The sequence below is a fragment of the Lipotes vexillifer genome, unplaced genomic scaffold (genome assembly GCF_000442215.2).
Source record: "Lipotes vexillifer unplaced genomic scaffold, Lipotes_vexillifer_v1.1 scaffold602, whole genome shotgun sequence".
NCBI lineage: Eukaryota > Metazoa > Chordata > Mammalia > Artiodactyla > Lipotidae > Lipotes > Lipotes vexillifer.
This window is the reverse complement of record NW_006790307.1, coordinates 328,913-347,520: the sequence shown is the minus strand read 5'-3', so window position 1 is coordinate 347,520 and position 18,608 is coordinate 328,913. Positions and strand designations below refer to the sequence as shown.

The 18,608-nt window shown below is 39.3% G+C and overlaps 1 protein-coding gene across 2 annotated transcripts in view; it reads right to left on the bottom strand.

Moving 5' to 3' along the window:
* Positions 1–18,608, bottom strand: part of PTPRR (protein tyrosine phosphatase receptor type R) — a 268,141-nt gene that overhangs the window by 5,705 nt on the left and 243,828 nt on the right. For both annotated transcript variants that reach the window (XM_007463536.1, XM_007463537.1), the window contains 3 exons: positions 15,496–15,606; positions 14,028–14,185; positions 10,369–10,482 (listed from right to left, as the gene is read on the bottom strand). In XM_007463536.1, the coding sequence (XP_007463598.1) occupies positions 10,369–10,482; positions 14,028–14,185; positions 15,496–15,606 (383 nt within the window). The remainder of the gene's footprint in view (positions 1–10,368; positions 10,483–14,027; positions 14,186–15,495; positions 15,607–18,608) is intronic.

Here is an 18,608-nt window from a genome sequence, read left to right as displayed (position 1 = left end):
ATGCCAAAGCATCACGTTCATTACCAGTAGGGACCAAAGTGTGTTAAGAGGTTAAAAGGCACCATACACTGTTGTCAAGACGAATCCTGCCACTACCACTTACTAGCTGCTTTACCCTTATTACATAATCTTTGCAGTGCTGTTCTCTCATCTGCAACATGATGAGGTATTCAAATAAGAGTACCTGCCTCATAGCACGGTTGTGAACTATAAATGGGACAGTCCATTTAAACTCTTTATTAGCACATAGCTAAGCACTTGCAGGTACCATAGTGCTAACTGTTTTTATTACTATTACTCTTTGGTGCTATCTGGTCAAACAGGACTAGCTGGAAGGCTCTGGGATGAGTCCTCTGAGGACCTTGTAGAACTAAGAGCACACCTGGCAGAGGATAGCTCTGCCATATTTCTCAGGTTGGGCAAGCCAAGATGGAAAGATCCCAATATGTTTCTACATATTAACCAGCCTAGAAATCACCTACAGTGGAGGTAGATGACCTAGTGGCAAGAAGTGGACTTGGAGTCTGACAGAGTCAAGATTGAATCCTTGCTTTTGAACCTATCAGCTATAGGATTTTGAACAAATCATTTGTTCCTCCTAGCTGGGTTTTCCTGACCTATAAAATGACATTAATGACAAACCTCATCAAGATTGTGAGGATTAAATGAGTCAGAGCCTATCAATGACTAGCCAAAGGCTATTCACAGAATTCCCAGGAGCCCCGGGGTTCTACAGTGGTGCCTGTAGTGGAGAAGGAGGGAGGGCCTTTAGGACCGGCTTCTAATCACAGTTTTGACCAGGGCAGCAGTTCTCCTTTTTACTGTTTTTCTTTTTCTTTCTCTCTTTCTTTCTTTCTTCCTTTCTTCCTTCCTTCTTTCCTTTCTTCCTTCCTTTCTTTCTTTCTTTCTCTCTCTCTCTTTCTTTCTTTCTTTCTTTCTTTCTTTCTTTCCTTTCCTTCCTTCCTTCCTTTTATTAATTATTGTTCATGGTTTTCCATATTGGTGTTTTGTAGAGATTTCGTCTTCCCAATATTTTGTTTCCTGTTGTTCACTAAAAAAAAGTTTAAAAACCACTGGCCTGGCAAACGGTGTTTACCTAATAAAGTTTCACTTTTTGCAAGGTTTAAATGAGATAATCCATAAAATGCTTAGCACACTGGCATTCAGAGTACTAAATAAATGCCACGTGTTCTATTTCTTATTCTGTTGGTAAATGTTTAGTTAACATAAGCCCTTAGGGTGATCATGCATCCGGTTTGCTTGGGACAGTCCTGATTTACTCCTGTAAATGGTGTAATTGCTTTTTTTTTTTTTTTGCGGTACGTGGGCCTCTCACTGTTGTGGCCTCTCCCGTTGCGGAGCACAGGCTCCGGACGCGCAGGCTCAGCGGCCATGGCTCACGGGCCTATCCGCTCCGCGGCATGCGGGATCTTCCCGGACCGGGGCACGAACCCGTGTCCCCTGCATCGGCAGGTGGACTCTCAACCACTGCACCACCAGGGAAGCCCAATGGTGTAATTATTAATAAAGCCCAATTTCACTCTCAGAAGTGCCTGGGTTTGGATGACATATTATTTGTTCACCCTAATTCTGCCCCATTTCATGCTTTGGAAGAAAGTCACTTCTTTTACTGCAAAAATGGTGTGGGTGCAAGGCTCTGATTTCTTTGTGGCCACAGAATATGAACAGTGTGTATGGCCAGGCCAGAGAGGATTCAGATATATTGCCCTTCCAGAAATGTCAGGTAGCACATGTCACATTAGCCCCGTCAAACAAAAAAATCAGTGTCTTCTCGGATGCTCTGCAGAAAAGCACACAGCTTTGTCAACTGAGGGTAATCTCAGGTTAGAAGAGAAAAAACTATATATTTTTTCACCTTTGGTACTGGGAGGGTGTGTTGAAAAAACCCCCTCCAGATGCCCAGGAGAGAGATTTGGTTTTTAACATGTTAAAATTGTGACCTTTTGTGACTATTAACTCACACATACAAAGAGTAACAAGCCTTTCCTGCTGCACCGCCCAGAGCGTATCCGGTCTAATCAGTAGACAGAAGAAATGCTGCAGCGGTGACTCACTTCTGGGCTAACAATGGAACTTACGCTCCTTGGCTTTTTATTATTTTTGAATCTGGAATTCTTTTGGTAAAGTTTGGTACAGTAAATTTAGAACAAAAGTTGTGGATGTTAATGTGCCTCATGGGTAAAGCTCTGATAGCTTGGGCATGAGTCAAACAAGGCTAACGTCTGGGGCTGAACTTGGGGTGTCTCAGACAGACATCTTCCCTGTGTCTATATACCATGTCATTTCAAGGACGAAGAACTTAAACATTTTGATTGTTTCTGACCAGGTGTTTTGAATATAGATACTTTTTTCTACAAAGTATTTGTAGGGCATAAAAGCCAACACAAGTCAAATGATAATTCAATGCACTAGCATACCTTGAGTTCCATTTTTTTTTTTCCCGAAAACTAGCCAATTTTCTTCTGAACACCCAGGTTAACACTCAATTGTCTCCTAGCTGAGAAGGAAAAGGTCGTCCTGACAACCACTCGGAAGATTCGGTTGGCATTATCTGTTTTACGAGAGATCGTCTTGTTATGGTCTCAAGAACTGTTAAGTAAATCCAAACCAATTTCTAAGCTTTACCTTCAAGTGTTCTGAAAATAAGTAAACCAAAATGTTCAATCCCTGATCTTCAAATGAGATCGTTGAAATTCACTAATTAAGGGGAATCTCTGGGATTAGTTGGGATTGCAGAAGGATATGGCTAAATGTAAGACAAAGGTTGGTAAAAATTATACCAAGAGGTGAAAATTTTAGCTTTGGAATTATTTTAAACTAGTTTTGCTAATATGGACACATATTAGCCTAGGAAACTGGTGGCATATGTATTCCTCTTCTTAGGTTGTTATAGTTAAAAAAAAATCGTCAAACTAAAGTGATTAATCAAAACATTTAAACAATGATATGACGCACACTGGAAGCATTTTTCTATCCTGTCTGGGAAGCCACAAGTAAGGTCTTTGGATGTCATTCCAATTTAAGGCCTCCAAGGTAAGGATGTACAAAGACAACTGCAGATTTCACTACTGACTCTCAAAAGGGTGGATTAGACAGATTGTTTCCTGTTTCTGGGGAAGGAAAAAAAAGAGGAAGAGGAGAAAAAAAAAGGCTTCAGGATCACAGATTATTTTATGTGTTTCACTTCCCAAATTCTGTTTTCAAGTTCTTCCAGAGTTCAGAGGTGTCGAGTGGGATGAAAAGAAATACAGTGAGGAAAAGATTGCCTGAGGTCAACCTACAATGGAACACATTCTTTTCCTCCCTGCCTAGATGTCTTCTGGTGTCCCCACCTTGCTCCTTACTCATTCTCCATATGCATGTGAGGCAGTCTCTGAGTATCCTGGGCCATTTTATTATTATGGATTATTATTATTACTTTTAAAGGGACAAGTGCATCCCTCAGACTCAATGTGTAAATGACCTTCATCACTATCTCACACCACGAAAACAGTATACACAAGCCTAAATAAATCGCTTGTAGCAGGCTCTAAATATGATGAAAGTGTTGGTTTAGCTTTAATAGCAACTGGAATTCTTAATTAGGTGGTATTGTCACAATAATTTAGTGATATTTAAGATGAGAAGATTTAAGCAAGCCATGGAAGGGCTAAATAATAAAACAGGATTAATTTATAAGCATTATAGGATTCAAAGTATAACCATCAGGCTGGGGTCCATGAAATAATTTACTCTTAAAAAGGGGTCCTCAGACCAGATGAGGTTGGAGGCTTCTGATATGCACCACTTCTCTTTCACCATATGTAGACACAGAGGCTTAGAGTGACAAGTGGTCACACAGGAAATTAGGGTCAGAGCCAGGATTACCACCAGCATCCTTGACATCTGGTCCAGGAATCTCTGGCACCTCTTTCTCTAGTGGTTGCCTGCTTCCCACTCTCACCAGGCAGTGCTCTGTCCCAATTGCCTGCTACTAACTTCATCTTTTAATTAAAATGAATACCATGGCAATGAAGGAATGATCCATGAACACACTTCTAAATAAAACACCTGTGGGTGCCCTGCACTGAATCTGAACTCCTATTTGGAAAAAAGAAACCCCATTTTAGTTCAAAATATGCTCAAAAGTATTATTAATAGGAGAATCACAGACTCATGAATCTGTAGTGAGAACTGTAGTATCTATTAATAGAAGTTGCCTGAAAGCCAATAAAAATAATGTCTTGCCAGAGAGTGAGGAATCCACTAAATGGTTCTGTCATTGTTGTTACACTGGAAACATCCATTCAGCATAACACACTCATCTCTAAACCAGACCATCTGAATTTATTGCTAAAATGCAGACTTGTGATCTGAGTACAAATTGCTTGTTTATGTTATGTTGAATAACAATGATCAAGCATTGTAATTTTTTTTCTTTCTTTCTTCCTTTCTTTCTTTCTTTCTCTTTCTCTCTCTCTCTTTTTTTTTTATAAGGTCCTTGATCCTACTCAATGCTCAAACTGTTGATTTATCAATCATGGAAGCCATTTCCAGTATCAAAACCACTTTCTTTTTCTTTGCTGTGAGCCAGGCTCTGGACTTCTCAGAGGAGGCAGATAAAAGTGGTGGGGGGTAAACTATAAAAAAGATGCAATGTGCAGCCTTGGATCACTAGTGGGCAGAGGCCATTGCTAAGGACGGTATGAGAGGATAGGAAAAATTCTATGGAGCTTGGACCCTGCAGAGTATAAAATATTAGCCCTCTGATATATTGGCTCTGTCTTTTGTAGCCCTTATGCTCAGTTGGATGCTTCCAACTAGTCCCACCCTTTCCTTTCCCCTTTTTAATGGTCTCCACCCAGGCTCAAATTTCTATGCCATTTCTAGTCTTCTCTTCGCCAACAAACTTCTTGAAAGAATAGCTTATATTTATTATTTTACAACTTCTTTCCCTCCCTTTTAGATAGTGTCTGAGGAAAGTTTTGTGTGGTCAAATAAATGTGAAAGAGTCCTTCAAGGAAGTGTAATAGATTTCCATGCTGGGGGACACTTCGGATCCTTTAATGCTTTAATACTTTTTGTGAAAATCCAAGTGGAGAGGGGTTCTAAGAAATATAGCATATAGCTTTTTCTCAAAATTAATTGAGAAGCTTTTTAATTTTTTTTTTTTTTTTTGCCTGAGTACAGGCTAAGAGAGTCTGACACTTAGCGGGTTCTCATAGTGTAATTAATCATTAAAATGTGCCCTGAGAAACACAGTCTGGAAAAGTCTGTTAAGGAATCCAACTTGCTCTACCCAGGTGCCTGATGCATGTTCAGCAGTAGATGTTTAGTAAATGTTTGTTGAATGAATGACCATATGCATGATTCAAGATCGTGGGTGACTGTTCTCCAGGACACAGAATTCACACCCATCTACAAACACCCATCCTAAAACATCCCCCAACAGGGTCGACTGCATGGACTCGACATGCTCAGTCACACCAGCCCCATCTCCCTGTGCTGAGAAGGACCCCGTATTGGCTTCATGCTTTGCTGTTGCCACCTTGAAAGAGTTAATCATTTTTTAAAATGGGGCTCCACATTTTCATTTTGCACTGGGCCCTGCAAATCAGGTAGCTGGTCTTGCAGCTCCTCTGCCCTCACCTCCCCAATGCCCAGAGCTTTCTATCAGTCTCCTCAATGGCAGGGCCTCTTCTGGAGCCCTCTCTTCAATTCCTCTTCATCAAGACCTCAGTTCTGAATGTCTTCCCGATGTGTGGAGTTAAACACTCTCTAGCTAACATACCCTCTAGCTAACATACTCTAACTGGAAAAGGATAGATCACCCTGTTTAAAGTGTTAATAGCCTCTAGCTAACATACTCTAACTGGAAAAGGATAGATCACCCTGTTTAAAGTGTTAATAGCCAGGAAGACATAAGTTATCACTCTCACCTCTCAACTGTAGGTTCAAGAAACTTGAAAAAGGAATGACTCTTTAAACCAAAGGTTGGCTCTCTAATAGTAGTCTTTTAAACATTCACTACACACAGATATTTTAGGTACCCTCCATAGATAGATATTTTGGGATGAGGCAAATTCTCTATGTTCCTCAAATTATATTTTTAAGGCAACTGCTGACAATATCACTTTATCTATTCATGAAACAGCTCTCCTTCATATTAACCATTGTTTTAAAAATTATAGTGTCATTGCATTTTTTATTGGCAAAGAATGATCAAAGGGCTAAGTTTTTGTCTAGCAATTTTGCAATAAACATATTCCAAAAGATTGTTTACTTTTATCAAAAACAGTCATACCTTTTGAGTTAGAAATCAGAAGTCCCAGATGCCAAAGAGGTCTATTTCACCAGTTTTCTTAGCTAGGTGACACTGGGCAAGTTACTTGCTATCTTGAATTCTTTGTTTCCTTATTTTAAAAAAGTGAGGCCAAGGAATATCTCTTTTCTGACTCTTGGGTTCATTTTGGGAGTTAAATGAGGCATGTGCTTTGAAGACCATGGTGCAGTGACCATCATTAAATAAACCTCTGCTGTCAACAGTGCATTCTGGAATGTTTTGAAGACAAAATTGAAGGCAAGGACTGCCACAGAGACCAGGATCGGGTGCAAGGTTTGAAGAACTGATGAAGAACAATAAGCTGCAAGAGCAGAAGGACAGACATTTGGATTTTCTGAGGCCACTTTTCCCTTTACCAGTATGAGTTAAAGCCATGGTCAACAGTAGCAGTCACCTACAAATTGGAATTTTGAAAGTGAAGTATGACAAGAAAAGAATGAAAAAATGAAGCAAGATGCAAGAAGGATGGAAAGAAGTTGGATGGAGTCAAAGAAAGGAGGGAGTTTTCTGTTTTGCTTTTTATAATAACTAAGGAAGTGCACAACAGAAGGAAGAGACAAGAAAAAGAAAATCTGTTAATCCTGTGAAGGAAGGAAGGCAAAGGAAAGACTTTTCAAGGAAAGTTTCAAGGAGACGATCTGCTTCATAAACAACAGACGCAGCGGCTCAGAATCTATGTAGAAGGGATCTTGATGAATAAATCAGTTAGAATGATATCAAGACACATATTGGCAGTAATTCAGATCCAGGGGGTAGGGAACCCATAGGCTTTAGATCAGCAGAGAAGTTGAATATGTTTTGAAAATCCTATCAGGAGTAAAAAGACAAGCCTTGTGGGAGACCTTGGTGGTGATGGAAGGCCAAGGCTAAAAGTTTCTGCCCATTTGCTTTAGGAAGGAAGGAGCCGATAGAGGAGGCATTGTGATATGGTTTAAAAAATGTATTTGTGTATTTCTCTTCAAAGCTAGAGAACAATTTGGTAGACTTGACAGAGTAATGTGACCGGGAAGTGGAAACCAAGGTGGAGGTCAGGCTATAGAGGCCGGTGGGGGAGGAGGGAGATGGGAGGGCGAATAGACAAGATCTAAGAGTAACAAGAGTCCAAACAACGAGCAAACCAAGCCCCCCCTTTTTTTCAGGGTGTTGTTCCAAATAGGGTCAGAACAGGTGTTGGACATCAACTTGGAGTCCGTTTAGATCTACGTATTTGGCATTCATGGAGCTCTGGCTCTAGCTAATAGGAAAGTGGGTGCACGGACATGAACTGGAGTCCCTGGGGGATTGGTGGGTCCCATGCAGGAGCCTTGTTTACAGAAGCACAAAGCAGAAGAGATCAAGGTCACCACAGGAGCAACTCCAGACTGACTGGGTACTGTCCCTCACTCTCTGACATAGGTCCCCTCTTCTTGGTGAAGGTAGGTCCCGGAGTCTGAAGTGAAGCAAATGGATCCTGTTCCACTTGGGGTGGGCAGTAGTGGATGGAAGGCAAGGGGGTTTCAGGAAACCAAGACAGCAATTATAAGAGGAGGGGGAGAGACAATTGAAGCTGATCTTATGCACACACACAAAAATTTTTTTGGAAGTACTTACATGAGGGGTATGGAAAGGCAGAAGTGGGGAGGCGGGTAGAGAGGGTAGAGAGAGGGTAAGAAACCTAGACTAAATGTTCTACTCAGCACTCCACAGGTATAATCTCCTCTTAATATTACTGCACCCCTGTGGCGTATATATTATTAGTTCCAATTTATAGATACATGTTCAGGTTCTTGCTATACTTATTGATAATAACTGTGGCTAACCTTGGTTGCATGCTTAAGTGCCAGCCACCTTACAGATTATCTCTTAATCCTTATAACAACATAAGAAGTAGATACTATTATTACTTCCATTTTCCAGATGAGAAAATCAAGGCATGGAGAAGTCTTATAATTTGCCCAAGGCCACACAACCAGGAAATGGTGGGAGCCAGGATGCAAAGCCAGGCAATAGACTTCCAGAGCCCATAATCTTAATCACCAAGGTAAACAGCTTCTAATAAGCCAAAGTTAAGAGAAAAATAGAGGGAAGATACACTGACAAAGACTTAGAAATTACTATTTAAAAGGAAACAAAGAACAATAGTGATGGGGAGGGAAAACCTCATCTGGAAAGGAGATTTGAATGTTTAGTGTTTAGAGACTGGAGAAACTTCACTGATGATTTTAATAATAATGAAGATGATAGTAACGAAGTGAACATTTATTGAAAGGCTTCCTGTGTGCCAGACTCTGTTCTGAGTGCTTTATATATATTTTCTCGTTGAATTTTCAGAACAATTCTTTTGTCTCTATTGAAATTCTAGGACCTAGTACATAGTAGGGGCTCAACAAATATTTATTGCATGACTGAAAAATGTGACTTTTGTAGTTTTACTTTTAGGAAACTCTAGGTCACAGGGCTAAATTCCAGGAGGCTCAGATCCTGTGACTCTTGTTTTATTACCTCAGAGCATTTATCTCTGTCTGAAATTGTCCTGTTTATTTCTTTGCTGTTTATTATCTCTTCTCTTCTCTCTGTTAGCATCTAAACTCTAGGAGAGCAGAGCCACACTCATCTCGTTTAAGTACGTGCAGCATCCAGAAAAATGCCTTGCGTTTAGGAGATGATTCATAAATATTCGCTGTACGAATGAAAGAAGAGAAACCATAGCTCAGCTCTCAGAACAACTCTTCATCCACGATAGCACAGCAAACTGCAGAGCAGGGAGGTCCACTGCTCATGTGCCCATGCTCTCCGTGCCTGCCCTCAATGAGCACCTGTGCACGTTCTCGGTCACTGACTCAACTGTTCATTTCCCCAGGCTTAGTTGCAGAGCAAGGAAGAAAAGAAATTACTTGTTTGTTCTGTTTTCAGTGCATAAACAGACATCATCACAAAGATGATCAAACCATCTATACATAAACATGACTCTTTCAACTCACACCCATTAGGATGGCCACTACAAAAAACAAAACAAAACAAACAGAAGTTGGAACACCTGTACACTGTTGGTGGGACTGTAAATGGTGCAGCTGCTGTGGAAACCAATATGGTATTCCTTGAAAAGTTTAAAATATTACCATATGGTGCAGCCATCTCATTTCTGGGTATATACTCCAAAGAATCTCAAATAGCTATTTGTACATCCATGTTCGTAGCAGCATTATTCACAGCAGCCAAAAGGTGGCAGCAACCCAAGTGTCCATTGACACATGAATGGATAAACCAAATATGGTATATACGTACAATGGAATATTACTTAGCCTTAAAAAGGAAGGAAATTCTGACACGTGCTACAGTATGGATGAATCTTGAAGACATTACACTAAGTGAAAGAAGCCAGTAACAAACAGACAAATACTGCATGATTCCACTTACATGAGGCACCTAGAGCAGCCAAACTCATAGAGTGAGAAGGTGAATAGTGGTTGACAAGAAATGGGTATTTGTTGTTTAATGGGTACAGAGCTTTTCAAGATGAAAAAAGTTCTGGATTAGGTTGCAGGACAATGTGAATGTACTTAACACTCTGAACTGTACTCTTAAAAATGGTTAAGATGGTAAATTTTGTTATCTTCATTTTGTGCAATTAAAAAAGGAACAGTGAAAAAAAAGACGATTCTTGGTAGTATGACATATGCCTCATTTTTAAGGGTCAAGATCCTAAAGGGAATGATTCAGTTAAGTCAAATGAAAATGCAAAGTCCCTATGGAGGAACAGAGGTGTGAGACTAAGAAGGAACAGCTACCACCATAAACAACCTGCATCAAAGACAAGGAAGGGTTAAGCATAAGCTCTTGGCTTTGGACTCCTGAGGGTCAGTGTTGCAAATAACAGTTTCTTTGATGGCTTTTTAATGTAATGTACATTCCTAAGCGTTTTACACAAATCTCTACAGAGTTAGGACTTCAGAGCCTGTGGTGTTGACAAAGTCAGGCTGATCGGATTAGGTTGTGACGATGACGCTGCTCTGAAGTGTCTCTCCCCCTCTCCCCCTGACACTCACCTGTCCACACGCAGCTGGCAGACGATGCTCAGCGCGTCCACAACTCCTTCCTCTCTCAACTGTCGACAGCCGATGGATGTAGCAATAAAACACCCCGTCCTGCCTATCCCTGCACTGAGAAGAAAAGGTAACGCATTAAAAGGTGCAGGAAAAGTAGCAAAGGTAAAATATATTCTTTTAAAAAGGTACTTTTAAAATTGGAAACAATTGCGATTAATAATAGTAATTACAGCAGCAACAGCTCTCGTGTACTGAGTGTACAAACCCGGCCCTGTGCCGAGTGCTTTAACGGCAATTCTTCCCTTTAGGTCTAAGCAGTAGGATGAATGGGGTGGAGGGAGGTAGTAGGGGGGGAGAGAATAGTGAAAAAGGTACTAGTTGTTCTACAAAGAAGAATTAAGCCCTGAAATTAGGTAAGGTATGGGCAGTAGCAAGGAGGGGAAAGATTTATGCACATCATAAATGTGAGTGTGGAGGAGTGGAGCTGAACAGTGAGAAAAGCAAAAAGTCCAAGGTGACTCACCTGGAGGACTGGAAGAATGGCAGCGTCGTTGAGACGAAGGGGGAATTCTGGAGTGAGGGCTGATTTGAGGGAGAGAGTGGGGACTTTGGTCTTGGATATACTGATGTGGAAGATGCTAGTGAATAACTGAAGATTCAGTTTAGTTAAGGAGAGGGGATGTGGCTAGAAGCACATATCTCCAAGTCTTTTTTTCTTTTTAATCAAGGTAACAGTTAAACAGACATACTACCTGTCATGGAAGGTTTACTCATGAATCTCCTTCAGACGGTAAGTCATCAACTTAACAAACAAGCTTTCTCTCTCGCTCTCTCTCTCTCTCTCTCTCAGCAATTTCAACCACAAATGTAAATTTCTCTCAAATCTACACTTAAATTCCCCAAGTTTCTCCTAAACTCTAGATTGGCATTCCACCTCCTAGCTGGCACTCTTGCTGTTGCTATTTTACACTTGCTGCATTTCAATGTATCTAAATTCAGTGTATCTAAAACAGAATTAATTATCTTTTTCCTCAATGGCATTACCAGGCAGCCACAAGTTTTCCAGCCTAGAAATCTTGGAGCTATTTTCAACATCTCCCCCTCTCTCAACTCCCACGTCCAATCTGTTACCAATTCTTATATTTTCCACCTCTGTGGAGCTGTTGTGATCCATGCTTTCCTTTCTATAAACTGTGCTCACGTTTTTGAAATCTTACTTTATGATTAGCAATGATCTCATTATGGTTTCCAAGGCTCAAGACTCTTCCTGGGCTAATTCATGATATACACAGCTGCTAGGTTCATCTTTCTAAAACAGGGACCGGATCATATTACTCGCTACTCAAAAACTGTAGATGGCTCCCAATGGTCACAGCACAAGGTCTAAGCACGCTTCCATGGTATTCAGGCCCTTACATAATATGACTGCGACGAACTTTCAAGCTTTTTGCTGTCAACTTTGTACCCTTTGTGTCATTGTTTTCATTTGAATCATTGCAAAAAACTCCTATTTTCTAATTTTTCTTTCTGTGTTAATGGGTATTTCTCCATTCAGAAATGCCCTCCCTACCACCTTTTAAAACCACAAACATTGGACCTCTTTTCAAGATCCTGTTCAACATTATTCCAACTTTTAGAGGCTTTCTTCAATCCTCATGGTTTGAATGAATAATTCCCCTCTTGGCACTCAAATAGCACTATTTCTCCTACATGGCACTTATTTCCTGTTGAATGTGGGTGCAGAGGAATTCAGAGGAGGAATGAGTCCCTTTTAGTTGAAGTGTCTATGGAGAGTTTGTCTCAATAAAGAGACAGGACTTGAACTATATACCCTGTGAATGGCAGGCATTTTGGTTATCATGAAGGAGAGAGAATGTTCCATGGATGAGAATAGTAAAAGGAAAGAATTGCTGCAGAATAGAGTGACAATGAGTAGGCTAGTTTGGCTTAAAGAGAAAGTTACATTAGAGGAACAGTGGGAAATAAGACTGGGAAGGTACAGTGGGGCCTATAAAGGATCTTATATGGAAAGCTAAAAGGTTTGGACATCATCCGCTAAAAGAATGGTAGTCTTTTTTCTTCCTTTTTTTATTTTAGAATTTGTTGAAAACAATGAGTTTTCACTCCCAGAAAATTCACCTAACTTCATGTATTCAAATCTGTTCAAGTCATTTCAAGTTCACTGGCCCTCATAGCTAATGCACAGATCCGAGGTTGAGAACTTTTGCTCTAGGGAATGGGAAGCCTTTGAGAAGTGATGAAAGAGGGTTTTAGGCACCTCATCCAAGAGGAGTGCACAGAATAGGCTGTAGTAGGGGTGGAGCATGGGGAAGTGGGGTGTGTATGTGCAATTAGCCGACTTCTTCTAAAATACATGGGTGAGGTCATAAGGGCCTGAACTTGGGTGGTTGGGCAGGAAGTGATGATTATGGGAGAAGCTTTGAAGGGAAAGCCAATCTGGTGACTGATTAGATATGGAGGCTGGAGTTGAGAGAAGGGCCAAAGATAACTGTCAACATTTGATGTTGAGTGCCTGGAAAAAAGATGGTCTCATTCTTAGAAATAGCAATCAGAAGGGGAGCTGGTTTCACAGGGGAAATGGTAAGTTCATTTTAGATATCCTGACTGTTTTATGATTTTGGGTGGGGGACACTTCCAGCCCTAAAGTATGGCCAGTTAGGTATTTTTCTTCAGCCCCAAGCTAAGTTTAGGATGAAGCCTAATGTTAGAAACTAGATAATGACACTTTGGCTTAATAGACATATAGTAAATTTTACTCTTAATTAAACCACAAAGGTTCAAAAGAAGGCTAAAATTATAATCTAAAATAACATACTTTATTTCTTAACAATATCAAAAACTATCTTACAAGACTTAGGAGGGTCAATAAAGTAACACCAATTATTTGGAGAAAGTATGGAGAATAAATGGCCAGTTATGTAAATAACTTTAAAATATATGCTTTAGTTTGGGCACACTAACGGGAAAACAGGGGGAAGAGGTGTAAATTAAAGGAGAAGACCTTCAAGCTAGACGTTAGGGAAGGGAACCACTGCGGACATCTGTCACTGTGTCGGCCCAGCCTCCAGTACCGCATGTTCTGGTAACAGCACTTTGCTCTCCTTTTGGCGAATTACCACTTGTCCACTTCCCATTTCATAAATTTATTTCCATCTGTTTTTCATGAGGTAACTTTTAGAATAGTTGACTGGTTTTCACCAAATTTGACATAATAATAAATGTTATCAAGATACAATCCTAGTAAAGTCCAGGGGCCATCTTGAAACAACAAAAGGCTGTTGATAATTTAAAAAAACATATGTCATTCCTAGCATACGTGAGACTGATGAGACTAATTGAATCCAACTACGTTTCAAGGTAGAGGACTGAGTGAATAAGTTCTCCTGTTCCCTGAGCTATTAATTAGAAGTGATATTTTCTCCACTGTGTGACGGTTTGCTGAAAATATGCTAATGATGTCACTTCATTTCTGTTAAGTATCGTCTCAGTCAAGCGACAAGTATGAGGAAGTTAACCATTTTCAATACATATTTAATTTATCAGCCAAGTCAGAACCAGGAAGCAAAACCCAACTTCCACCTGCTCTATGACTTTACAAAGGACAGCTGCTTAGGCAGAAAGGACAGCTCATCCCTTACCTGCAGTGGACAATCACAGGCCCTCGGCCCGCGGAGGCAAGTCTGTCTTCTTCCACATCCAGCATGAGCTGTAGAAGGGGCTGGGCACTGGCTGGAGTCTTGTGATCGGGCCATGAGGTGTACCAGTAATGCTTCACGTGTTGTGTGTGACTTCCTTGCTGAAAATAGCAACAGCCACCAGATGCTTCATTGTCCTGTGGAACTAAAAGTCACCCAAACCACAATACTGAATGCCTTCTATCACTCCCATCTTGCTGGCAACTTATTTCTAGGCGGAAAAAAAATCTAGGAGATTTTTGAAGAATACTCTTTCACCCTGAGAAAACTTTACTGTAACTATGCTGATGTCAAAGTTTGACAGCCTTGCTCTGTTAAATGATAAATATGTATTTAGTACATATGTTTAAGATATATTTAATATAGAAAACATACATATGCTAAATATATGTTTGTAGTTTGTTATAATAAACATAATGGATGTTAGATGAAGATATAGCCAAGAAAGAATCAGGATATAGTGCGTTTCCTGCTCTTTGAACATTCCTGAGTGGTTATTATAAACATATTGACCAGTATAAGAACGTTTAATTTTATAGTCAGTCTCTCTAATAATTCTACACTCATCCCAAATTCCAGTTTTTCACAGCAGTGAGGAATCCCTGTAGTAAAGAAGCGACAAGGGGGTCACTAGATTAGAAATGCTTTGAGTGAGGGTCCATGCACATCACGTCAAAACCCAGTGGGGGGCCTGGTGTGGACGAGGCACTTGAGAACACCGTGTTGAACAGGTCTCAGTAAGTGCCTCGCGGCTCTGCATCTACCCTCTTCCTCTCTGCGGTGATTCTGTCCCAGTAATGAGGCTCTAGATAGAACTGGAATCTTTGGGATGATTGCTCTCCAGAAGTAAAAACAATACCATGGCAACATTCCTCAGCATCTGCTGCCCCAAATTTAAATAACTTTTCTATGACATAATGTGGTCCGGGAAAATCCCCATAAATGACTGTGACTCCAGGTTTTGGGAGATCTCATCAACACTTCAGGCTTTTCTTGCCTCCCACAAGCGCAGATTTTCCCTTTCACAGTTTCCAGGCCTTACTTAAATCTGCTTAGACCAAAGGGACATTAAAAAAAGAAATCATGGTACAGTCTCCAGCACAAGCCTTTAGTTAAAGGCATTCAAAAGGTTAAATCAGAGACGTCATATTTATGCAAAGTAGAAGACCTGAGCCTCCTACTTAGTGAATTTCCTTAATGGCTGCTTATATTAATTTAATAATTCCACATACTAATAGTAGCCGATAACAAAGAAATCCATAAGGGAGTGATTATAATTTCTCCTTGATCTTGACATTTTAAGTTATTTAAATTGAATCTGCAGTACTTATTAGGATAAATAATTTCAAAGTAGAAATGTAATCCTCCAACATCGTCTACTTTGTAGATAGCTACAGCTCCACAGTTTTACCTTTAAGACAAGGTTTCGAACGGTGTAGTTATCACATTCATTTACATTGATAACCAGAACCTCGACTTTCCCATATATTCCTCTCTTTTCTGGCCAGTAAAGCACACATTTCTGGAGGAGGGCAAAGAAAAAATATTAAAGAAGCAAATATTAATGGTTTTCATTGGCCTTGGAGTATTTTTTATTCAAGCATCTGAAAACTTTCTATTTAGTTAATATAAAAAAATCAAGTATCAATTTTTACAGTTCTGTAAATGAGCTAAAACCACTGAACCATACATTTTAAGTGGGTAAGCTTTATAGTATGTATAGTGTAGTATAAGTTATATCTCAATGCTTTTTAAATAAAATATCAATTTTTACATATATCTGCCCAACACTGTTGCTATTAATCCCACACCAAAAAATAATTAAGGCAAAAATTTCCAAATCCCCATAGAGAAATTAAGGACTAATTAAGAACTGAATTAAGAATTAGGAAACTAAGATCCAAATATTAGAGTTTATCCTGTGATGACTAGGATTAAAATGAATGTTTTCCCACAGTGATTGAGGCAAGTCACATTTCCTGCTTCATCAAAAAAAGTCTCTAATTAGAGTATCTGTAATGTGTTAGGTGCCACAGAATCCAGTTTCCCTTGTATGTAAAGCAGATGTAATGACCATTAATACACCTAAGGTATTATGTTTTCTAGGACCAATGACCCTTTCACCTATGGGATCCATTGAAATAAATGTATAGCAAAATTATTTTTAAAATTTTTATGATGGATCCTCTTTGAAGGGTTTAATAGCAGTAATAATAATTATATGGCGAGCAAGAAAATATAATGTGGTGGTTAAGGTGCAAGCTTTGGAGTCAGAGAGCCTGGGGCCAAATTTTGGTGCTACCATTTATCTGTGAATCCATAAGCAGGATACTTAATCTCTCTGGACCTAGTTTCCTCAAGATTTAACACATGGAAAGCACTTAAGACAAAGCCAGGCATACAGTAGGTGTTAAAAACATGATGTTATTATTATTACTATTATTGTTATTTTACAACTACTCAGTTATGGAATGGGTTTTTGATCTAAAGTGATTAGATTATTACTTAAATATGCATTAGATCATGCATTAAATATTATATTATTTTTATGATATCCAAGCTACATTATTTAAAAAACTACAAAATGAGACTCAAGCATACATATAAACTCATATTATTTATTATTTTGCCTTTTAAACAACTGCAAAAGAACTATTAATTTCTTGCCACATAATTTAATGACTAAGAATGTAAAGTGTGAAAGTTGACATTTTATTTTCAGTGCCCAGGGAAGCAATTTAATTTTAGAAATATTGTTTAAATAGAATTCACGATTTTCTTTCAAACACACATGCATATTTATAGAGAAATTTTTTCACTTCTTGCCTTCGATAGGAACTTTGAGGTCCTCAGGACACTTGTTTCTTTACATCTATGTCAAAGGCACATGACCACACTTGAAAAAAATTAAGTACTTATAGATTTAAAAGAGTAGCAGCAAAAACATTACAGAATTACAGAACTAAAGGAAAAGACACATAAAGTATCAGAAACACACCTCTGGGGCTCTGTCATGCTAAGTACCAAGTACTCTATGTGATAGAGCCACAGGAAGTCACTTCACCTAGTGGAATCAGTGTTTTTCATCCACTACCACAAAAACACATTTGCATCCTCTACGTTCTGGTCCTTTTCCAAACAAAGTCAATCATTTTCACCTCTATTTACATGCCACCCCACACCCAAGACTGTCAAGCAATCAGGCTAAAGGCTTACTCTGGCTAATATAACATTAACATTAAAAAAAGAAACCTTTAGCACAGGGAACTATACTCAAAATCTTGTAATAACCTATAACGGAAAAGAATCTAAAAAAGAATTATACATATATATATATATGTATATGTATATGTATAACTGAATCACTTTGCTGTATACCTGAAACTAACACAGCATTGTAAATCAACTATATTTTAATAATTTTTTTTAAAAAGCAATCTTTTAAAAATACAGCAATTTCTTTCCCTCCTCATTTACGAGTTGCCAAATGTCTCAAATTCCCCCAGTTTGTTAAAGATAATCATACTAACCAATTTGCCTGGTTTCTTTCAATGGAGCATCAATTATTTTGCTGCAAGACCCGAGCTATTTTGTGTCTTAAAACCCATGCCTCCTGGAAGAATCCAAGAAGAGTGACAAAGAATCTTGAAAAAGGTACTGAACAAAGAAAGAGGCATTCAGTGGCCCAGCAGTCTGGCATACGTGCCCCCATTGTCCAAGATCACGTCTGAGGAGCAGGCCCCTCTTTGGGAAGGTGGCTCTTGAAACCGGTAAGAAAAGCTGCGAGGCAGGAGCTCTCAGCCTGCACCCTGACTCTTAACAATACAGTCCAGGCTTGTGCACCTACTTGATAAATGGAAGCGCTGCTCGCTTCTCTCCCAAGCTTGCCGGGGCCCTCTTGAATGTTTTTCTTGACTCTTTACCAAAAATGAAATTGGCAGCGGGCTCCCAGTAGACAATGCAATGTGACTTGTTCATTCAAACAACCCTTAATTAGCATCCCATCTCCTTTCTGAGATACAATAGCTTATTTCTACACACCGAATACATTTTTTCCCCCTTTTAGGAGAATGTAGAAAAAGAGACCAGATAAGTGTGGGTGCTTTTGAATATGAAGTGAGGGAGAGTGGCAAACGTAGTTGTTTCTAAGAGCACAAGTTCATGTTCAAATTATTTTTGTGAAGAGCTTTTTAGGGTTTCTTTATTGTGGTGCTAACAATGATATAAAAAAGGAAAATGCAAGGAAGGAAAATGCTCTCTTACAGATAATATTGTGAAACCACACTAATTGTAGGTAATTCGAAATAGCACGCTATCTAGCAGTATGTAACCCCAAATCATCACTATTCTTCTGCTAGATGGGCTGATTCTTTCAGTAAAATTATCTATTAATTCCAAGAATTCATAATTTGGAGGACAAAGAGGTTTCCAGAAGGTCATGTGTCTCTTGTGCAAACAAGTAATTAGTGAACCCTAACTGTAAAAATTCTGGACATCAACCAAGTTTTCATAATCAGTGGTTTA